The sequence below is a fragment of the Brachyhypopomus gauderio genome, chromosome 10 (genome assembly GCF_052324685.1).
Source record: "Brachyhypopomus gauderio isolate BG-103 chromosome 10, BGAUD_0.2, whole genome shotgun sequence".
In the NCBI taxonomy this organism is placed as follows: domain Eukaryota; kingdom Metazoa; phylum Chordata; class Actinopteri; order Gymnotiformes; family Hypopomidae; genus Brachyhypopomus; species Brachyhypopomus gauderio.
The window spans coordinates 14,848,625-14,872,267 of NC_135220.1; the positions used below are offsets into that span (position 1 = coordinate 14,848,625).

The window sequence follows — 23,643 nt, forward strand, 5'->3', positions numbered from 1 at the left end:
CGGGTGTTGTGTTTATTTCAGCTGCCCCTTAAATTCGTGTCTCCTTTAAGAACTTAGGCCTGGGACTGAAGTATATAGAGCTTCTCGTATTTATCAAGCCTGTCGGTGGTGAACAATAAGTACCAACACTATACTCTAAAACATATTTGGCATATTTTTTTATACATGTCAGTTGTACCGCGGTTATTATCTGAGCACCCTGTGTCAAAATATAAGCAGGAACATAACGCGACTAAATTAATTCTTGCTGGAATTGTTGAAAAAATGAAAGAAATGCAGGGAAACACTAATATTTTGAGGGCACCCTTCCAAAATCATACCATACCAAAATTTGCCATTAGTGGTGAGAACATGTCCCAGCGTTCCCATTAAATTACGCCTACAAACTACAAACAGTACTAGCCACAAATCACCAATGACTTAACACAAGTTCACACAAGTTCAATGACTCATCACAAGTTCAATGACTCATCACAACTTCAATGACTCATCACAAAATTGTAAATTATATCCCAGAAGTTTGTGTTTCAACCAAATGCGAATACTTCCTAATATTTATCTTTCAAATTGTTTTTATTTTTACTTTTAAGGTATTCTACCCAACTGTATAAAGAAAAGCCAGTGTATTTCTCACTTTGACCACTGAGTGACACTGCCCACTTAGACTTTCAACAATTTTGTCTGTAATATGACAATACTCTGCACTCTCACTTTTCATTCCTATGTCTATATAGCTAGGAATTTAGTTTGGTCGCTACTAATTAGTTTGGTAGCTCGTACGTTGTCAAAAGGACGATCACTTACAATACACCCCCACTTAAAGCATCCAAAAGATCAGACGTACTTTGCGGGTCAGACATGTTTACTACATTACCCATAAACCTCCGCGTAAAAAAGTAGTCGCCATGTTGTAGGAAATCCGTTTGTACAGTGGATTAGAGTTTAATCCGAGAGAAGGGGAAGAGTCAGGACGACTCAACAGATCACCTAAAGGAAAGAAGAAAAGACCAGCAGCGCAAATAGGTTCAGAAACAAACCATCCCGATGCAATAAAACAACAGAAACCCTCTGACAATTTACAAAACGGTACTAGCGCGGAAGATAAACTGGAACTACCACCTTAGCTAACATCTCGCAAGAACATTTTTTTCTCTCTCTCTCTCGCGCATTTCCTGGCTTCGTTGATTCATCCTCCCTGACAGCCCCCGGGTCGCCGTGCTAACGAAGGACAGACTCGGCACAAACGCACAACTCTACCGCGGCTTTCCCCCCCTTTCCCCTGCCCCTTTAGCGTCTGACCGTACACGATAAACAACACTTTACGCCACAGTCCGACAGGGCACCCCTGCTTTGTAGACAAGTAGCCATTTACTCCCCCGTAACTGAGCCGTAGCTAGTTAGCCTGCTAGCTAACTCCACTAGCTAGCGAGGTGGTTAGCTACGCGTAGGAAACACGGTCGGTTATCGCCAGCAGAAGCAGCTTGAAGGATGTCGACGAAGGACCAGAACAAACAGTCCACCACCGAACGGCCGATTAAAGGTAATGTATAGAAAAAAAACTCTTGTTACCAGATAAATGTTTTAGTTCGCATTGCTGTTTATTCTCTGCGATTTTCTGATACCTAGCTGGGTAGCTAACCTAACGTACTGCTGCTGGCTAATGTCACTGTGCCTGGAGTGCAGCTAGCTGGTTACCGAAATTACCAATGCTGACCGGTATCTAACGACTAACCAGCAGATAGAACATATTATATATATATTCCACCTTTTTATGTTTATGCTGCTATTTACTAGATTATTCAGCGAGTAGTTAGACAACGTTAATGCCTTACAGGTTGTCAAGGTGGTTGTGGACATGTGAGTACTGTCCTTTCATCACGTAGGATAGCCTGTCAGGTAAACTATACACACAAATCTTTGCCAACGTGGTTGTCATCGCTGGGAAATAAAATGCCATTTGTCTAGATTTGACATCGCTTCTTGACGGCTTTTTCCGCTTGACAGTTTTTTGCCGCCACGATTGAATGACTTCTCGTTTCTGTCTGGCAGAACGTGCTAGACTCGCTTTGGGGACTTAAATCAAACCTTTCAGCGCTCATGCAAAGTAGTCCAGCGACATGCACCTGTCAGATAAAAATTATTTCAATGATAAATAACCTGAACATGCCACTACTTAGCCCGCTTTCAGAATATGCGTGCTTGCTGGTGGTAGAGCACGTTAACACTAACTGTATTCGTTTCTTGGACTATGGAGATCCCTCTGTCAGAGGCGACTAGTCCCTTTTGAGTAGTGAACTGGTTGATTGGTTGGTTGGTTCCTTAGACCTAAGCTCTTCATGGGTATTAATCTGTTTCGGGCAATGTGTCTCCTTTTGATTAAAATGCCCTCTCCTATGGTTCTGGCCCAGTATTTCTTTTGGTTGTTCATGAGCAGTTGTAAGTTCAGGGTGTCTTGGCCATCCGTGCTGTCGTATAACGGTCAGGCGTCCATGGCGAGTTTCGTGACCAAGGTGTTGAGTTGCTATCTTGAAACTATCTCTGAGCTATCTGTCTTGGCAGGCATACGATCTGCACTGTCAAGTCTTGGGTTAGTTCAGCAGATAGGCTATCGAGGTTAAAATGTTGTCATAGATACTGTATTTGTTTTATGCATTTTATTACATTCATCTCTTGCCATTGGTTGGGGAAAATGTTGTGGTTGAAGTATTGGAGACCATTTTGCAAACTGATCAGTTCCAAGATTTAAACTGTTTTCCAGTGTTTCCTTTAACATGGTGCACCATTGAACATGTGTACATCTATACAGTCATGCACCACTAAAATGGTTGTGGTGATGGATTTCCTTGGTGTGGTGTGTCCATCGTCTCTGAAAATACTTCTCTGTGCAGCTATCTTGAGATTTTTCGTATTTGCTATCATGGATCTTGGTTTGACAGCCCCTGTAAGTTTCTGTAGAATGAGAAGCTGTCCTTGGAGGTGAAGATGAGCTGTCTTTATCACTCCCTTCATGCTGGTCACTGCTTCCCGGCTGTCTGCAGTAGGAATGTGACACAGGGTATACTGAGGGCTAGGTCTTCTCTGCCTGTACTCGTAGAATAAAGTGATTCTTTATCAGACTGTCAGCGGCTCAGCAGGATTGTTTATTATATGAAGGAATTAGTTGGTGTGTTTGTAGCAGCGGAGAGTCCAGAGCAACATGAGGGCATATTAAAGGGAGAGTTGGGGCTGTGTGCAGGGACGGCAAGCCGGCGCTGGAGTGAACCGTGATTGATGTGGTAGGTGGGAGTCGACAGTGCTGCCAAACCAGCACGCTGACAAGTCCACCCACAAGCCCAGCCTGGATGTCCACACGGCAGCCCCCTCCCCTGCTGCCACCCCACTCCGCTCATCCGCACGGCAGCCCCCCTCTCCCTGCTGCCACCCCACTCCGCTCATCCGCACGGCAGCCCCCCTCTCCCTGCTGCCACCCCTCTCCACTTCCCGAGCCTCCACCGTGGTCAGAGAAGGGGCAGCGCTAAGTGCCATCGAATGTTTTGATTAGGCCAGCTGCCAGACGACTCGTATGGATGGCTTTTCCCTCGCTGGGGCAGCAGTCAGCACCATGGTAACGAGCCTTGACTTGGAGCTTGTGTTTGGCTGTGAGCTCTGGCTGTGTGTCATGCACTACAGATTCAGAGTCTTCACTAAAGTAGGTTAGTTTGTCTATGGAGAATAAGAACCAGATTTCTGCACACAGTTCTGCACTCGTACCATGGTAGTAATCAAAACTGTTCAAATTAGCAATCGCTTCAGTTGTTTTCCACTTTTAGACATCAGTGATTCAACCACTTTTGATGAGCATTTTAGAGCATCTACATTACATAAAAGAATTTAAAGTAATCTAAAAAGATTTAGAAGTAGAAGTTGCGTATCCATATTGATGTTTTTCTAAATGCCATCTAGTCAGAGATGAGAGTGAACAGGCTTCTGTTTGCTGGGGCAAAGAAGAAGAGAGGAGCAAAACAAACAATGACTGTCATTGAAGCTGAAGTTCTGGGATCACTTCTTTGAAAAACCAAAAGCACACAGTACCAAATGTTTCTCATTGTCAGCCAATTGTCGGCACCTACCTGCTTGAGTAATTATTCAGTCCACATGCATTTGCATGGTTCCTCTACCACTGTGGATCCCACTTGTCTGACTGCAGGTTAGACTCTCACCACCCTCCAGACCAAACACTGCCCTCCAGACCAAACACTGCCCTCCAGACCAAACACTGCCCTCCAGACTAAACACTGCCCTCCAGACCAAACACTGCCCTCCAGACTAAACACTGCCCTCCAGACCAAACACTGCCCTCCAGACTAAACAGACTCCCTCTCCTCTCCAGTCCCCAGGCTTAGCTACTTAAATCTGCCCTCTATCCTGAAAGTTGAATTCACTCTGCCCTCCAAATTAAATATTGCCCTGAGCAAACTAAACAGGTTAAATGAACTGTTAATGCCACTCCAGTTCTCTGCCCCATTCCCTGTAAAAGTTTTGGCAATTCAAACATCGGATAACAATTTCTCTTCTCTAATTTGCACCTTTCTGCAGCCAGAGAAAAGCTTTAGGCTTTTTCCTAGAGTTTACTGTGTCAAAATGAGAAGCTCACTTTTTGTTCACGCATGATAAAAAATGTTACCTCAAAGTAATTTTAAAAGAATGCGGGTTAGATAATCCAAGCTAGTTTGTGCAACTCTGTGAGCAAAGGCTGCCTGAGGGGCTGTGTGTGTTCTCAGTCCTGTGGGTGCGGCAGCCTGGGAGGCTGTGTGTTCTCAGTCCTGTGGGTTGGGCAGCCTGAAGGGCTAGGACTGTGTGTGTTCTCAGTCCTGTGGATTGGGCAGCCTGGGAGGCTGTGTGTTCTCAGTCCTGTGGGCTGGGCGTTTTCCTGATACAGTAACAAGAATGTTCCTTAGATGTCCATTTCTCCTGATTCCTCAGCTATGCATAGCTAATTACCTTGGCCAGATAAAGAAAAGCTCTGCACCCTTTGATTACCATTCAGGGGAATGAGGTACTGGAGCTAAACCAAACCTGGGCTTGACTGAGGGCTCCCTGGGGGCTGGATCCAGAGTCCCTGATCTGAACGTTTGGTTTACTATGCAGTGGTCCTTCTGGCTGTGTGCATGTACACTGTTCACTCAGGCTGATGGCGTGCTGGACACTGGCCCGTTTGTAAAATCCTGACCGCCGTCCTGCAGATGGCTCCGCCCCTCTGCGTGCCAGCCTTCAGAATGGAGCGCTCTGGTTATTTTTTGGCACGCTTCCCTCCAAGGAGCTGTGAGGAACAGCACGGCCGTGGCTGAAGGAGGAGACCGAGCAGGTGCCCAGCGCAAACCCCGTCAGCTGGAAAAAGGAAGTGGCGTTCTCTTCCTCTCGTCAAGCAGAGAACACGCATGAGAACACACAAGCTATTACCTTAGAACAACAGCGCAAAGTCTGTTGGGAAATATTTCTTTACATGTACGTTAAGGAAATATTTCAAACCCTGCATGTTCAACTTGCTAACCTAGTAAGGAAAATGTTTGATGCAGCACCCTTGTCAAAATGCATGATCATGTCACGAGTACAAAACAGGAAAATGGTTTTAGTGTTTATCTCATTTCAAAAACAGGAAGTTAATGTAATTGATATTGTAACATTTTTAATGGCATTATACCAGTATCCATTTGGTCAACTAGAGATTTATGTGAATTTCCCATTAAAGTTGTAAAGACATTATATGTTCTATTCAATCCTTGGTTCTTTGACGCAGAAAATAGTTGTTTCTAATACATGTGGGCTCTTGATGTTGCCACGGTATCTTGACGCCTGTGGTCAGCGTGCCGACAGTCGTGGTGCTGGGCATGTTGCCCACATTCTCAAACAGAGGGTGGTGTGGCAGACCAGCCTCTGACGCGGGTGGTACCGCACACCCCAGCGGGGCGTCCCCGGCCCTCCCCAGACCGGCCCAGAAGGGCAGCAATCACGATCTGTCAGACAGACGCGGAGACCCTGGACATGTGCCGCATTCAGAGACCAGACCAGGGCTCTTTTATAGCTGAAGACATGCAGGTCTACTCGTAACGTTTATTGCCTTTCTCAAGGAATGTCTTTGTACGTGTCCACCTTTAATCTCTCTCTCTCTCTCTCTCACTCGCGCTCTCTGTCAGTGGCGGTGGCTGATGTTATATAAAGGCCGTCCTTCAGTCTGAGTAATCTCCCTGCACGCTCAACGATGTGCATCACCAAGACATTTAGGGTGTGAAGATATGAAAGGACTTGGAACGCAATCTGTGGCTTCTCCACCAGACCTCCTAACCCTGACTTGGTTTGGGGTTTTGTATCAGAAGGAGAGCAACTGTCTAATTAGGGAAGATGGAGATCCCAGTCACTGCTGTGAAGATAAAACCGCAAAGTTAACTTGAGCAGATTAAAAAGATGAAGGGTTTATAGACATCAGCCAACATGCCCCTTCTGATGAAACCATGGAAATTGAGATGACGGTGTTACCCTGTAGTTCAGTGCAGTAAGTCATATGAAGCACACACTGAGGAAGAACTTATAGAGTAGAATGTCTTCACTGCAATTAACTGCAGAATGATTAGTGATTCTGAAAGCACATTTCTCTTTCCCAGTATGGTCGGGCTGATTGGTCCTTTCCTAGTATGGCCATGCTAATTGGTTCTTTCCTAGTATGGCTGTGCTGATTGGTCGTTTCCCTGTATTGCTGTGTTGATTCTGTAGTCATGGTACTGTATGTCCAGCACACTACACTGCTGCCACATGCAGATCCAGGTTAAACTGATAGAACGGTGCTGTTGGCACACTGGCCTGGTGTTTGTTGATTCCACACACGCCCATTGTGAGGTGATGTCATCACACACAAACACACCCCCTGCTTCCTGACATGTGACTGATCCTTTTACAGTAGACTCTTGTAAAGACGTTGGCGCACTCTGCAGTAGCATGTGACCTATAGCCTAGCCATGAAAATGTTTCTCTTCATGTACTTTGTGCATCTACAATGATAACACTTTGTCAAGTGCTGAGAGTTATTCAGTCAAACTTAGCAGTGCACGATAAAATCTGAAACAAACTAGACAAGTGTGAACTTGGCCCGAAGGGTTTTGTGTGCTCTTCTAGTAGCCGAGTGTCTCCCTGGCACTTTGTGGAAGGAAATTTGTTCTTTAATTAAAGATGAGACACTTCGGTGCGTTTGCAGCGATACTGTGTTGGTCCCACTTGTATTTGTAATTTTGCTAAAATAATGTTAATGTGTTTTTGTGTGCCTGCTGGCTGCAGACACAGTCATTTTAGACACATGTTTGTAGCTCACCTTGTGGTGCCCACAATTATGAAACACTGTGTAACAACATTTACTCTTACCAAATCCCTGTGTGGCGCTATCAGATCATGTGCTTCTTAAGTTGCTGTGAAGATCCAAGTTGGACGATAATGAACAGAGGGGGCTGGGTTAATGCTCTGCACATTATTGGATCCGGCCTGCCTTTGCACATACCGGCGGGCCCTAGGTGGAGAGAATGACACCGGCTTATATATTTGGCTTATTGCCTGTGCCGAGTACCGTGTGTGTAACCAAGCGTTAGTTTGAGTGCTGCCTTCCTCTGTGACCCGCTCTAACCCAAGGGAACTGCTTCTGGGCTGGAGTGCTTCTTTAACACAGCCGTCCCGGATTACACTAATCCCACATTCCTAACACTTTACAGGCTCGCCTCTCGCCCCTCAACGCCAGGGGTTTATTAAAGCTCCCCATCCATGGTAGACCAGCCCCACAGGCCCCACAGCCCCTCAGGCCCCACAGCCCCTCAGGCCCCACAGCCCCTCAGGCCCTCAAACCCACAAGTATCCATTGCTGCACCCGGAGGCTGAAGGAGAACAGTGCCCAGAGCAGGCAGCGGGTCCTTCCCTGCACCACTAAACCAGGTCCCTCTCTGTTGTGCTTAAACCCATGTTAGTTCTTCCAGGAGTTTGCTGCTCATCAACAGACTGGAGTCTATTGACTCCCCCCCCCACACACACACACACACACACACACACAGGCATGCCACTTCAGTATTTAGACTCATACACTTGCTGAGACAGATGCGTTCTTTCTCCAAATCCAGGGCCACTGTGGTTGAAACCCTATAGCTTTGTCATGCTGGCATCCAATGGCGGAGTTTAAACACATGGGATTGCTAGTGCTAGTGCTGTTCAGACAGCTCTGGCCTCCTCTTGCGTTTGAGCATGGCACTTAGCACCAAGTGTCTGCTGTGGTGATGCAGTATGGCAGCTCCACCCTGCTCCACCTGCCTCCACCCCCCTTTCTGGGTGAGGGCCACATGCCTGGACATATAGCTAGGCCGTCACATGTCATACCAAGCACCTAAAATGAGCAGTCACACATCGAAAAAAGTGTCTACGTCTATTTCTAGAAAAGCATTAGTTGCTCTAAATGTGAGAGTGGTTTGACGTTGTGCTTGCTAGTCAAAATTTGTGCTTCTTCTTCCTTTATTTTATTTCTTTATTTGAAACACCCCAGTGTTTATCACATACATCATCGTTCTGGGTAGCCACCAACCACAATTTGCATTTGCAGTAGTTTTACAAACACAATTTGGAATTTAACTTGATAATGTTAACCTTGTCTAGCAATTCTCTTGTCTAGAGTCTACACTTGTCTTGTCTAGAGTCTACACTTGTCTTGTCTAGACTCTGGGGATCCTGAACTAAAGCTATACTCGTTACTCTTGCGATCCTGCACTAAAACCGTACTTGTTCATCTGGAATTTCTCTGTGCATTCTGCAGTAAAGCCATACTTGTTACTCTGGTGATACTGTACTAAAGCCATATTCATTATGGCTGTGTAGCGTTTGTTTCTGTACATGTCTCATACTGTCTCATACATATAGATGTGTCATTGCTACACATGTAAAATCTTAATCTTCTTTCTTTTTATGTCAGAAGTGACTGTAGCTGTACAATTAATCAGACAGATTTATATCCTGTGGTGGTATGTGATGTGTCTTGTTTGTTTGTTTTCTGTTTTTTGCTGTGTTAAGGTTGTCCAGTAATTGTGCTACCATTGTCCTATTGGAGTTGAACCACTGGGCTTGGTTTTCTCTCTCCCCTTCTAGCTGTGCCGTACCCCCCCACCACACGCCTCACCATGAAGGAGTTGTACGAGGACGGCCGGCCCAGAGTGGACCACCTGAAGTCCCACCTGCTGAAGGAGGGCCGTCTGGAGGAGGACGTGGCCCTGCGCATCATCAACGACGGCGCAAACGTCCTCCGCCGTGAGAAGTGCATGTTGGAGGTGGAGGCACCTATTACAGGTGTGCGTCTAACACACACACACACACACACCCTCAGAGAGGACGGTGAGATCTTCAGGGCCCCTTACACACGTGGTGTCTTTCAGCCCACCTTTCAGCCCCCATCTCCTCTCTGAGCGATCACTCTTGGATTGCATCTGCTCGCACATCGCAGCTGGGTTTTCTGTGAGCAGCCGTATCGGCACAACTTGAGGAACTGATACTGACCAAAAATAAACCTGACATATTTGTGATCGTGACCATTTCAGGCAAAAAACACCACCACCACCCAACGCCCGTTTCTCATGAATCTGATTCAGCTTTAGAGTCTGCACTGTACTGTGGAGAATGGGCAGATGATAATTAGGGCACGCAGGCTGACACACTTAGCGCACATGTGGTTTACGTGGGTACAATTTTAAAAGCTTTTTTGAACCAGAGTTCTCCTGACTGAGCTGTCTGTGATTTTGATGGGGTGCTCTACGAGACTGCATCATATGGACAGCATATCAGATTGCAAGTGAATTACTGCAAATTGAAATTGTAAAGGGATATTGCTTTCTTGGGGAATGATTTCTGTGCTGTAAACCCTTGGCCTGTATTGTAATTTTATGTCTTTATTTAGCAGATATTTGCCAGTTGTCTCCTTGTTGTTAATCATTGGCAGTTTCCACTGTGCCAGGCTTCAGCCTGGTGACCACGTCCCTTCTGTTGTGCAGCCTGAACTGATCAGAGATGCTGGGAGGGTGAAGATGAGTTCTCCGCTCACGTGCACTAAATCACTGCTCTTTTACAAACCACTGCTCATCCTGCAGTGCAGCGTGGCCAGCTGGCTGCGTGTGATTGGATGGCTTCCTGCTTCTGGTGAGGTGTGTGAGATGACGCAAGCTCAGGATTGGCCCCTGACGGCTTTGGGCTGACAGGAGGGAGGAGACGGACCGCCTTTCCGGCCCACAGAACCAGCCATGCTCTTATGGAGTGGCTTGATGTAATTTGAACTTGGGTCACTGTGCACCGGGCCCCATCTGGATCATCTTGGCCTAAATTATTGATGTTTCTTGGGTCTTGAACACCTTGATTTAACAGAACATCAACCACAGAGGTCTGAGATTGCTCACAGCACACTGTAAACAAAAAAGGGGAAAAAATGTGATAGAGACTCTTTACATTACAAGAGCTTTGTTTTCCTCTTTTCATTTCAGTATCACAGAGCCCAGTATTTCAATAATGACGAATGGAACGATATATCGCGCAGCCTTCCTGTATGACATTAGCGATATCCTGACTGCCTTTCATGTTCTCTGTGCCCCGACCCGCTGGGCAGCTGCCGGGGGGACACCATCCTGTTTCGATAAGGAGGGAGTCCTCCACAGTTGATCTGCGGGAGCTTTGACTGGCTTCTCTTCAAAGGTCAGACAGCCAGTGGAGTCACTGGGTGCATTCCTGTGACCCTGCCCACGCCTGCCTTTGACTCCCCTGCCAGAGCCACAGGAATCCAGCCACCCTCTCTGCCCCCCTGCGTGTGGCCTCCCCACCCCAACATGTATACGGATAAAAATGGTGCCGTCTCCCCCTGGGTCTTTTGTGCCACACCATTGGGCAGCAATGTTTGTGTTTTGGTTGGTTTTGTTTGGCTGAGTTGTCATTTTATACTGTAACCCCCCCCCCCCCCCCCCCCCCCCCCACAAACCCCTCTTTACTTTTCAGGGGTTTGAGGTACTGCTGTTTGTGCCGTGTGCCAGTTCATCCTCATGGCACAAATGAATTTATCCCTCTAGAACATGTAGACAGTTCGGTTTTCCTGTGTTTCAGGAGTTTAGTTCATAGAGATTATGCGCATGTATGCTGTCTTCAGAACCGCCTTCCAGGTTTGTCCTTCATACCTCTCCCGAAGTTCTAGAAGCGTACCTGAAGCCCAATGTTTCAAGGCTCAGTCCTCAGGTTCGGTACAGCTTGGATCCAACCCGTGTTTCAGGATCAGGTGATGGACGTAGGGGCTCTTGGCTAAGCTATTGATGATGTGTTCCAGAGTCAGAGGAGTGTGTGGATGCGTTTCCTACTCTTACACACATTTAGTGGCGGTGAGTTTATGCAATGTGCTCGGTTGTCAGTGTGTGGTTTTGTCTTTTCCACAGTGTGCGGAGATGTTCACGGGCAGTTCTTTGACCTGATGAAGCTGTTTGAGGTTGGAGGATCTCCCAACAGCACCCGCTATCTCTTCTTGGGAGACTATGTGGATCGAGGTTACTTCAGCATTGAGGTGAGTGGCGTTGTTAGATGGCCACGTTTTCATGCATTCTTCCCCAGAAGAACTGAGAGAGGTTTTCACGTGAGCGTCCTGAGCTGGTGCAGTCTGGCCATGAGCCAAAGCTTCTGACCCAGACAAACCCTCCCAGCAGCTGAACCCCGTGTGTAGGGAGGAGTTCCACGATGGACGTGGAACATGGAGGTTTGAGGTGGCAGAGCAACGCGGCGTTCTGAGAAGCTGCGTTATGAGAAATACTGTGTGCTTCAGCCTTCTGCCCTTGGTGCTGCTGCTGGAGAGAAAGCAGATCAGAATATAGTGGCACTTTTACTGCCCACGTCCAGGTGTGTTTTAGTGTCAGGCTGGTGCAAGGTGGGTGGGGCCTGGGGGTGTGGGTGGGGTCTGGGGGGTTGGGGGGGGGGGGGGGGGGGGGGGGGTGGCTGTTTGGGATCTCAGAGAGCGGCTTTAGTGCACTGCATGCTGAGTGCAGAGTTCAGGGGGTAGGATGAAATGTCAACGTTAAAAGAGAAAGCGAGTGCGGGTGAACACACTGCTGGTCGACACCATCAAACACTGCCAAAGCGTGTGTGTGTGCGTGTGCGTGCGTGTGTGTGTGTTGTTGGGGGGTGGAGAGACTTCTCTGCAGACATCACAGGAGTTCTGTGAAACACAAAGGAAGGCCTGGACCTCCGTTGCGTCTCTGCTCCCACACCATCACGCTGTCACTGCCCTCAGACAGCAGCGTGTGTTCCAGTAACCCCGCCCCCACCTACTGGGGCCCCAGCTTTGACAAGGCACAAGTGGAATTGGGGTTCAGATCAGACCCAGCGCGCTGTAGCGATCCGCGCCGTCATTCCGCCCACTGCTGTACTGTTCTCGGCTAGAGCTGGATCAGAACACGTAATCTTTCAAATCCAGGCAGATTAATGAGATCAGATTAACTGGTAATCCTGTGAGTTAAATACGGTAACAGTTAAATACGGTAATTTGGATTTGGATCAATATGTCATTCGTGAAGTGTTATCACTGAATTAACACTTCTGGTTTATCCCTTGAGATAATTACTGAGCTGCAGTGGATGTTTTAGAGCAGAAAACCACTGAACACTGCAGGTGGTTCATCCCAGTTGCTTTTCCAGTTGTGTTGTGGCGCAGTGTACCGAGGCATCAACACTGTCATGTAAAACAACACTGTTTTCCAACATTTAAACCCCAATGTTAGGTTTCTATATGCCTACTGGGTTGTGCCCCTTGTGTGAGGATTTATCAGAACATCATTATGTTCTGTTTCATTGTTGTGTGTGTTTGTGTTTGCAGTGTGTGCTGTACCTGTGGGCCCTGAAGATCAACCACCCCACCACACTTTTTCTTCTCAGAGGCAACCATGAGTGCCGACACCTCACAGAATACTTCACCTTCAAGCAAGAGTGTAAGCACACACCTGGACTGAAGCTCGTACTCGGAGCAGGACCGGGCCCAGCCGGAACACGCCTTCATCCCTCTCTTTACCCAGCATTCACTTCAGTGTGTGTGTGTGTGTGCGCGTGCATGCACATGTGTGTGTGTGTGTGTGTGTGTGTGTGTGTGTGTAAGACGAATGTGTACAGTTTTTTCAGTGTATTCTGTGTGTGTTGGGGTTACGGTTGTCCAATGCTTCTTGTGGTTCATCTGTAGACTAGCCCTTTACAGTTCAGTGTCTATAAACAAGCCATAGAGTGTGTGTGTTTGGGGGGGGGTTCACATACTCATGACGAGGATGTGGGCTGTGGTGGTGTTTGACAGAAACTATGTTCCTCATCTTCTACAGTTACCACACATCACAACCATCTAGTTCACAACTACTGGACACTGAGCAGTGTGTGTGTGTGTGTGTGTGTGTGTGCGTGTGTGTGTGTGTGTGTGTGTGAGAAAGAGTTAGCATGCTGTTATCAAGCCTCTGGTGGCCTCCTGTGTTCCTCTTAATTAGCCCGTGTGTCCAGTACAACATCCCCTAACAAGGATTTGCGCTGCCTCCTGCTGTTGGAAAGTTGGCAGCTCCCACAGCCCCATCACCACTGCGATATGTCAAACAGACAGAGACTAGTGCTGTGAGGCCTTCTTCAGCTTTACATACGTGTGTGTGTGTGTGTGTGTGTGTGTGTGTGTGTGTGTGTGTGTGTGTGTGTGTGTTTGCCTGCATGTGAAAACCACCCTAGGCAGGATCAAGTATTCGGAGCGTGTGTACGACGCCTGCATGGACGCCTTCGACTGCCTGCCCTTGGCTGCGTTGTTGAACCAGCAGTTCCTCTGTGTGCACGGCGGACTCTCACCCGAGATCAGCTGCCTCGACGACATACGAAAAGTAAGAGTAGTAAGATTAGATTAAGAGTACGATACCTCCCACCCCTGTGTAAGGGGAGCTCAGATGACTGTGATTCACACAACACCGTGGTCCTCTGGGCTCAGCTCAGCTGCTTCGGGAGGGGGATGATGACTGGTTAACCGTTGCTGCATCTGGGTGGGTGTGTGTGTGTGTGTGTGTGTGTGTTTTATGGGGTGGTTTGTTGGGGCATGTGTGTTATGGGATGGGGGGAGTGTGTTATGGCATGACAAGGTAATTTTATATTATGCCTTTCATACACAACATTAATTCAAAATGCATAACAGAAGCATAGAAAAAGTTTTACTACTCAAAATCTATTACCTCAGGAAGGTATTTGGCAAGAAATACAGGTAAAACAGTCCATGATTTATTTGAAAAAACTAAAAAAATTTAAGAAATATAACTTGAAAAATGTACCGGTGATTAAACAGTTGAAAGATTGTGTAAAATTAAAATGAGATAAAAATGCATTGTTATAATAAAACAGGAAATAAAATTTGTGTTACTTAAAAGTAAAACATGTAGTGGCACAGGAACTGAAATAACGATATCTAACCTGAGCCTAAAGCTGGGCCACACGGGGCTGTTTTTAACTTCTTAACATCCAGTGTTGGAGCTTCTAATATCCTCCGACAGCTCGTTCCATTTAGAAACGGCAGAGCAGCTAAATGCTGCCTCCCCACGCTTATGGGGTGGTGTGTGCGTCTCTTGTGAGATGGGGTGTTGTGTGTGTTATGGGCTGGAGCGTGTTGCTCTGTGTGTGAGATTGGTGGAGGTCAATGACCTCAGCACTGAGGCATTTCAGCCTTCACCTTTAACCTCTGTGGAACGCACACAGCTGGGTTTCTCTGTTCCACTGGCTGCTCCTTCACCCAAAGTGTTAAGTGTGGAGTCCGAGATGTGCTGTTCCCAGGGCTTGGAAGGCTGCGTATTAGAAAGCACAGTGCAAAAAGACAGAGCGTAATGAGACACTGCAGCACGTGAGGTGGTTTGTTTTTAAACGGTGTGTGTGTGTGTGTGTGTGTGTGTGTGTGTGTGTGTGTGTGTGTGTGTGTGTGTGTGTGTGTGTGTGTGCGCGTGCGTGTGTGTGTGTGTGCGCGCGCGCTGCAGTTAGACAGGTTTAAAGAACCCCCTGCCTTTGGGCCCATGTGTGACCTGCTGTGGTCTGACCCTGGGGAGGACTATGGCAGCGAGAAGACCCAGGACCACTTCTGTCACAACAGTGTGCGGGGCTGCTCCTATTTCTACAGGTACCACACCTGCCCTTACCCTGAACATGGCACCTGTACCAACACCTGTCACATACATACTCATACCCTAGGAACAGGATATGTCCCTACCCTTAACACAGCAGTTACCCCTCTGAACATACCTGCCCCTAACAGAACTACCCCACACTCTCCTCTACACTTATACACACTGAGCCATATTCATAAAACCTGATGGTAACCATGCCTAGCCACACAGTATGTGTAACAAAGTGTTGAATTCCTATTCATTAAGTTACCATGGCAATATTTAGCACATCGCTATCTTCTTACCATTGTGGTAAATGCATCTGTTCCTGAGATGGAAGCCCATGAAAACCGACATGTAAATATGGTCATACATATTAAACACCAAGAACCAGATGACTGATTAACCCCAGCTGTAAGGCCTGCGATATGCTAAGAACTGCCAGTTGCATGAAAATGTAGCGCATTAGTTTCATCAAGAGGGGAGTTGATGACCAGCTCTTCTAAATCATTCCTCTCCAACACCTACATTTGCATTTCTTACTGCTTTTGGCATTCTCTCCATCAAGTCACCACCCTCTTCATGCACTCCTGTGGTTGCAGTTGGAAAGTTTGCCTTCAAATTTACCCCAAACTGATCAAAATGTGCTTTTTAAATAAATCTGTCAATCAGGTAAAAGGGTGTGTGAATGGCATTTTGTTGAAGATTTGTGGACCGTGCGTTAGCTTCTGACTGGGAAATACACCGGCAATCCAAATTTATTGTTAGCATTGCATTAGATATGACTGTACGTTTTCTGAATTTGGTCCACCTCCACTGAAGCATCTGCTTAAGGGCTTTGAGACGTGTCTGAGCTTGAGATGCTCTTCTCCTTGTTCGCAGTTATCCAGCTGTGTGTGACTTTCTGATGAACAATAACTTGTTGTCCATAATCCGAGCACATGAAGCCCAGGATGCTGGGTGAGTGTAACCCAGCCTGCCTTCACTCACCACTTAATCAATTAACTTCATTAATTAAACGTATTCACTTTTGTTTTTGCCCCAATTAGGTACCGAATGTACAGAAAAAGCCAGACAACAGGATTTCCCTCATTAATCACAATCTTCTCAGCACCAAACTATTTAGATGTTTATAACAATAAAGGTGAGTCTCTTGGAAAGAGATGCTGATGTCATGAACTTGAGTCTTGGATTAGCAATTCCAGATCTCTGAAAATCACCATGATTTCTCATTAAGATCTGTCTTCTTCCTGACACCCCCATGTCTCTCTGTATCTCCCTCTCTTTCTCCCTCACTCCCTCTCTTTCTCCCTCACTCTCTCCCTCTCTCTCTTTCTCTCTCTCCAGCTGCTGTGTTGAAGTATGAGAACAATGTCATGAACATCAGGCAGTTCAACTGCTCTCCACACCCGTACTGGCTGCCCAACTTCATGGATGTGTTCACGTGGTCTCTGCCCTTTGTTGGGGAGAAAGGTGAGTGAGCAGGGCCCTCCAGACCCTCAGCACCAGCACTAGTGAGAGCTGTGTCTGTGAGCAGGGCCCTCCAGACCCTCAGCACCAGCACTAGTGAGAGCTGTGTCTGTGAGCAGGGCCCTCCAGACCCTCAGCACCAGCACTAGTGAGAGCTGTGTCTGTGAGCAGGGCCCTCCAGACCCTCAGCACCAGCACTAGTGAGAGCTGTGTCTGTGAGCAGGGCCCTCCAGACCCTCAGCACCAGCACTAGTGAGAGCTGTGTCTGTGAGCAGGGCCCTCCAGACCCTCAGCACCAGCACTAGTGAGAGCTGTGTCTGTGAGCAGGTCCCCTCCAGACTCAGCACCAGCACTAGTGAGAGCTGTGTCTGTGAAAGACTACAACTTTTTCTTTGTGTTCAGTGACGGAGATGCTGGTTAACGTCCTGAACATCTGCTCTGACGATGAGCTCATGTCCGAAGGCGACGACACTTGTGAAGGTAAGAGTTAGTCCGTGAAGGGGGGTGGGGGGGCGAGACAGCACGTCCGTGAAGGGGGGGCGAGACAACTTGCCCATGAGGGTCCTCACGCTAACCAGGCACTCAAAGAGAAAGTAGCAGGCTTGGAACTTGATGAAATTCATGATGTCACTGTTGTGAACCCCACACACAAGTGACTGACACCTGAAAGCCTTCACAGATGTGCATGCCTGGTCTCCTTCAGACACCTACGCACCGTTGAGACGTCTGAAGAGTCCTCCACTCTCACTGCTGCCTCTGTTCCTACAGGGAGTTTTGAGTTTAAGAATGTAATGGGGGGCAAAGGTTTTTTCTTCAAGCTGCTTTTTCTTCAAGTTATGACCATGCCAAGACATTCATATTTGTTGATGTCATCTGTATATAAACTGTATGTGTATTTTTCAAGGTCCCCCTTTTTTCTGGGCATTTTATATAGCAGTTTTCCAAAATTGTGAGTGATCGTAGAAATGCTTCTGGTTTGGAAGCAATCGATCGTTGATGAGCACAAGGGGGCCCATACACAGTATTGTGTTAATCTTGCGCCTTGTGCTGACCCAAGACATTTTCAGAATTCATTTGGCTAAAATCAGATACCTGGTACATTCTGTCCTTAATTCAGCAGTCTAGTACAGTCCTACTGAAATCAGAGGAGGCAGCTGGGAGCAGAATCCGCCAGTGCGGCCCCTGCAGGAGAAGCTGTCAGAGAGCAGGACTGTGACCCACTTAGACTGTTGAGGACCTGTTCCACTCGTCCTTCTTTTTCAGGGGTGCATAATTATATCTTGGCCTGACACATTTCCTCTGTGTGTCTGTGGGCCCTGTGAGTTTTAGAAATGGGGGTTATTGATCCCTTGAGGGGAGGGAGGCTCCAGTGTTCCATTTGATCCAGTGTCTCGCTGCCTGACGACGTGTACGCTGAGCCATGAACAGCGCTCGTCTGCGCTGGAGGACGCGTGGCGTGGGTCACGTGATTTTATATATATACAGGGGTTTGATGTCCTGTAGTTTTCCCCCTGGGCTGAAGTCATTAGCCCAGACCGCACCTCTGCCCCTATCGGACAGGGAGGGTATGACAGACTGGGAAAATAACTGACACTCATTCAGGCCCTCTCTCACACTCACTCTCTCTTTCTCTGTCTCTCTCTCTCTCATCTGTGTGCTTGGGCGTGCCTGACAGGTGGTACACCAGCCGCCCGCAAGGAAGTGATCAGGAATAAGATTCGTGCTATTGGCAAGATGGCTCGGGTTTTCTCTGTTCTAAGGTACACACACTTTCTCTCCCACACATATACGTACACATTTAAACCACACACATTCTCACCTGCAGCAAACAGGTTTACAATAAAAAGTATTCATTTTCTTAATTTTGTTGTCTTGTTGAAATTTTTCCCCCAGATTTTTTTTATTTCCTGACTATATTAAAACAATAAAGGATCTTTAATGCCTGAGTTAATAGCCAAATGTTTCCTAGTCAACTCTGACTGTTCATTGTATATAGTGTGTTTTCAGTACTGGGTTTCACGTGTGTTTGTGTGTCTGTATGCGTGTGTGTTCACATGAATGTGTGTAATTTGTCCTGGTCAGGGAGGAAAATGAGAGTGTCTTACAGCTGAAGGGGTTGACCCCCACTGGGACACTGCCTATGGGTGTGCTATCAGGAGGCCGACAGACCCTGCAGAGTGGTAAGAGCTTGTCTTCTCTCTCTCACTCACACACACACACACACATCTACACATCTGTGCGACTGCTCCTGCATGCGTGAGCTCCGTCTCCCAGTACATGGAGAGGGAGGAGGTGCTCTCATCCCAACTCCTCTCTTCATGTCTCTCTGTCCCCTCTTCCCTTTGGCTTTCTCTCCTTTTACGACTGCCTCTACTTCCTTGTATGTCTCCCTCTTTCGTTCTCTCTCTCTCTCTCTCTCTCTCTCTCTCCCCCCACCCAAGTCTCTTATCTATTATTTTTCCGTCTCTCCCTCTTCCATCTTCCTCTCAGTGTTTTTTCTCTCTTTCTCTCTTTCTCTCTCTCTCTCTCTCTTGCTCTCTCTCTCGCTCTCTTTCTGCTTGTCAGTTTTTCTGCTCAGCCTCTTTGATCCTCTGTGACTGTATCACCCTATAACAGCCCAAACCGTCACACTCCTCTGGGGAATTCCACCCCGTAGACAAACGCTCATATCCAAGTGGTTTTGCAGATCATTATAACCTGCCATCAGCCCCTCTGTCCCTGTGCCTCAGGGGGCTGTGATGTTGGAGATGGTTATAGCTCCACTAAGCCCTGGCCCCTGACAGGCCGGGGAGAGTGTTCCCAGCCCTGGGAAGCTGCACTGGCCTGCTGCCACGTCACCGTGGTGCAGCGTCGCCCTGTTTAACCAGAGCCTGTTAGAACACACATAATGCCTCTGCTTCCTCCCCCGGGGTCACGCTAATAAACCCCACTAACACCAGCAGCTAACGCTTTGCCCGGTAACACACACACACACACACACACACACACACACACACACACACACACACACACACACACACACACACTTAACATCCTGCAGTTTGCCTTCTTTCAGCTCATTCTAGCATACTGCTGCTCAGAACTAGCCGCTCACATGCTAACAGAGCGAGGCTGCTAACTCCAGCCTCTTTCTGCCCGACTAACGACTCAAATGCGTTCAGCTTGTTTTTGTGGAAATGAACACATTCATTCAAACATTTGTCTCCTACAGCCTGAGGTCATATTTTAAGTAATTATTGAAGAGATTATATTGAATGTCTTTTTTATTCTGATGTCTGCATTGCTGTTGAGAAAATCAGCGCTGTACAAAATGTTTTTTTTTTTTATTGCAAGCAGCATGATTTATTAAAGTAGTTCAAAGACCTGATTCTCCAGGTCAGCTCTGTCCTTGGTTCGTAGCTGTACGTATTGCATATGTTAAATTAGACTCCATGCCTTTTTGATGTCAAACCGCAGACGTTTCTGTAGTTTTGTTTTATCACTCTACTGTATGGTGGTGACCCGTGTACTGACGGAGCTCTGTACACACACATTACTGTGAGGGGGAGGGCACTTGTGCATGCTTACATGGAGTTTTCAGTTACTATAGTGATGGGAGTTTTTTTAGCAGGCATTCTATAAGGGCCACAAAGAGTTTTTTTTCCTGAAGTCTTTTCAGCCGTAGAAGGAGAGCCTGCGAACCTTGAGCGCACATGAAAATACAAACAAGACAAAGACACGATCCTTTCAGGGTTCAGGATTGTGATTTGTGCAAAGGTGTAATTTCTCAAAAACAAACTGAACCAAGCTGACGGAGCTGAACTAACTAAGCTGAAGTACTCGGGGTGGGGAAGGGTGGTGCAACAAGGTGGGACTTGTTGGTGGGTGGAGGGATGGGGATGGGTGGTTTGGATGTAATCTGGATAGAGGGGTGGGGAAGGTGGGTTTGGGTCTGTGTGGGGCGGGGCGGGGTAGTTTTGAGTGGTTTTGGGTGGAGGGGCAGGGAGGGGGTGGTTTGGGTGGAGGCTGGGTGGATGTGTGATTTGCATTGATAACTTGACTCACTCTCTCTCCGTTCGTGTTGGGCATGCCACTTCTACTCACACTTACACAGCCACCGTAGAGGCAGAAGAGGCCAGAGGTACGGAACGTGTGTGTGTGTGTGCGTGTGCGTGTGTGTGTACGCGCGTTCACGCGTGTCTGTGTGTGTCTGTGTGTGTCCTCTTGCTGTTATGCAGTGTGTCTCCTCTGTGTTTGTGATTTATTTTAAATGTGTTCTTTTGTCCTCCTCAGTTGTAGTGTTTTATAGCTACTGCCCCCATACTGCCCCCGTCTTTACTTCTTAGGGTAAAGAGGCTGGTTAAGTGAGATCACACTGAGTGAAAGGGAAGTCTGTTTTTATCACTGTCATTTCCTGTCAAAAAAAGGGGAGACAGACAACAGCAAGAAAAACATGTCAAGAGTTCTGGTAGAAGAGTGAGAAGCTGACAGTGACGCTGGCTTCAGCTTGCTAGTGTGCTTGTTTAGCTGAGTTACCAAGAGTCCAGCACAAGGAACTGCCATAGCCAGCAAGTGTAGAAAGAGGCTGCTAGCTGTATGTTGTCCGTGTGTCTTCAAGTCTGTTGTTATCTTTGTCTAGTTCTGGTCTAGTTTAACTTTCCTTATGTCTTCGGTTTTCCCTGTGTTGTTGGTGTGTGTTGTCTTTTTCATTTTCATTAGTTTTGAACATGTTAACTTGCCCAACCTTGTCAACTGTGACCTGTCTCAATACCCTGTCTGTTGTTATGAAATGCTGTCATTTGCAGCATGGGTATTGAGGTCATGATGCGTTGTGAAGGACTGGTGCTGGAGCTAGCTGTAGAGTTAGCTTCAACTAATCTCCATGCTGGTGACGGTCGTAGAGGTAGTCTGGACTAATTTCCATGCTGGGGCTAGCCATAGAGTTAGGCTAACCTCAGCACTGGCACTATGTGTAGAGTTAGCCTGAGATAATTTAAATGCTGGCACTAGCTGTAGAATTAGCCTGGGCTAATCTCCACATTGGCACTAGCCATAGATTTAGCCTGAGCTAATCTCAATGCTGACGCTAGCCGTAGGGTTAGCCTTGGCTAATCTCTGTGCTCTGTCACCTGCGTCTCTTCCAGCCATTCAAGGGTTCAACCCACAGCACAAGATCCAGAGTTTTGAGGAGGCGCGTGGCCTGGACCGTATAAACGAGCGCATGCCCCCGCGCAGAGACGGCAAGCAGCCTGACGGCCTCGTCAACTCTATCACCACAGCCAACTCACCCGACAAGAACGGCTCCAAGACACAGGCGTAGAGTCTTTACTGCTGTAGACTCCCACCCCATCTCTCTCTATCTCTCTCTCTATCTTTCTCTATCTCTCTCTCTATCTCTATATATACACCCCTTTTGTTTTTCCTCCTTGTTTGAGGCAGTGCCCACTCTATGAAAGCTCTCCTGGTTCATTAAGGAGAGAGAGACCCTCCGATACCCAGAGGACGGTGTAGTCAAGTAAAAAAAAATAAAAATAAAGCATGGTTTTTATTTATTTATTGACATATGATAAGAATTAACTCTCTATAATGTTGGGAAAAAATCAAAAGGAATAAATAAATGAATATTTAAAAACTACATGAAATACTATATATATATATATATATATATATATATATATATATATATATATATATATATATATATATATATATATATATATAAAATCACACACAGACTTAGCTTTGAAGTGGTGTCATCAGTTTTGGTAGGAAAAACCCATTTTGTAAATTTTAGTTGATAAATGAGATTTCTGACACTTTTTAAAAAATCAACTGAGTCCAGTAGTTCTGCAAAAATTGTCTGACATTGTGTGTGCTTGGTGAGGGGCCGTTTGCACATGCGGTGCATATGTTTGTGATCCCAGGAAACCTTGGGTAGGGGAGGAGGAGCCACAGACGAACTCTTCAAGGCCGTCATTGGTCCCTCCCCATCACTCCTCGTGAAATCCCATGATGGCCCTGTGTTCACACATTTACATGTAGTTTTAAGTGTTCCTGCACTTCAATGCTTTAGTTATTTTGCTTTCTTTCATTTTTTGTGTGGAATTTTTTTGTTGTTTTTTTATTTATTTTTTTTATTGAATTGCATCTCTTTTTCTGAAGTAATCCAACCAGTCCAGGTTGTCTAATGATAGACAAAGGAGAGCAACACAGTCCCAGAGATATAGTGGTTAGAGGAGTGACAACTTCTGTCTGCCTGCCTATAAATTTCCTCTTTATTTTCACAGTATTTAATGCAGTCAGTGTTTGTTTTTGGGCTGCTGTGTGTTGCTCACAGTTGGCTCATGCCTTCTCAGCTCTTACACCCACCCATTAGTTCTTAACTCCACCCATTACGCTAGTTGTGGGCGAAGCTCCCACCCAGAGATATCACACACACACACACACACACACACACGAGCAGCTGGAAACCTGACCTCTGCTCACGCCTGTAGGGGACAAAGGGACTGCTTGGGAGACCACGTCAGCGCAGCCACATTACTCAGGGCTGCTTGGCAAAACTAGTGCGCATGCCTTACCATCACCCGTGACTCAGCTCACATGTGATGCTGTGTTTGCCCGCTCATCTTAGAAACATGATGATGACTATCCTCATTTTCTGTGTTGTTTTTTTTTTTCCTTCTTCTTTGCTTTAAATAAATAAACAAACATTTAGATGGTTCTACACCGCAAACACTTGTGGCTTTTTGGCTACTTTCGCCGTCTGACTTTATCCAGTGTTTGTTGGCAACACTGCTCGCAACATCTTACTTTTTCAGTGTTTGTTTGCAACACTGGCCTGTTGAGGGTTTCAGCAGGTCAGTGAGGGTCCGCTCTCTAGAGAGGACCAGTTTGCTTGCATAGACTATCTGAAACCTCTCAGAAGCAAAGTATTGAAGTTGTTCACTTTTTTTTCTACCCACTTACAAGGGACTAGGTGTTTTGATCATTGTTTACCAGTTATTATTTTCCCCCTCTACGTTCTGTTCTGTGTC

General features: G+C 46.8%; 1 protein-coding gene across 2 annotated transcripts; it reads left to right on the forward strand.

Moving 5' to 3' along the window:
• The first annotated feature begins 921 nt into the window (after positions 1–921).
• Positions 922–22,257, forward strand: ppp3ccb (protein phosphatase 3, catalytic subunit, gamma isozyme, b). 2 transcript variants are annotated; one of them, XM_077019817.1, is made up of 14 exons: positions 922–1,540; positions 9,142–9,339; positions 11,454–11,578; positions 12,880–12,991; positions 13,758–13,903; positions 15,035–15,174; positions 16,043–16,120; positions 16,210–16,304; positions 16,508–16,633; positions 17,033–17,110; positions 18,306–18,390; positions 18,713–18,810; positions 20,724–20,750; positions 21,754–22,257. In XM_077019817.1, exons 1-14 carry the CDS (start codon positions 1,489–1,491, stop codon positions 21,927–21,929), a joined length of 1,536 nt encoding a protein of 511 aa, XP_076875932.1. In that variant the 5' UTR covers positions 922–1,488; the 3' UTR covers positions 21,930–22,257. The 2 variants fall into 2 exon arrangements, with proteins under 2 accessions (XP_076875932.1, XP_076875933.1); XM_077019818.1 differs by lacking the exon at positions 20,724–20,750.
• The last annotated feature ends 1,386 nt before the right edge of the window (positions 22,258–23,643 follow it).

Bases quoted from the DNA above. Each gene is read 5' to 3' on its own strand.
- ppp3ccb (XM_077019817.1), top strand. From the start codon at position 1,489: ATGTCGACGAAGGACCAGAACAAACAGTCCACCACCGAACGGCCGATT. The intron at 12,992-13,757 runs GTAAGCACACAC...AAACCACCCTAG, and splicing joins CTTCACCTTCAAGCAAGAGT to GCAGGATCAAGTATTCGGAG. The intron at 20,751-21,753 runs GTACGGAACGTG...CGTCTCTTCCAG, and splicing joins AGAGGCAGAAGAGGCCAGAG to CCATTCAAGGGTTCAACCCA.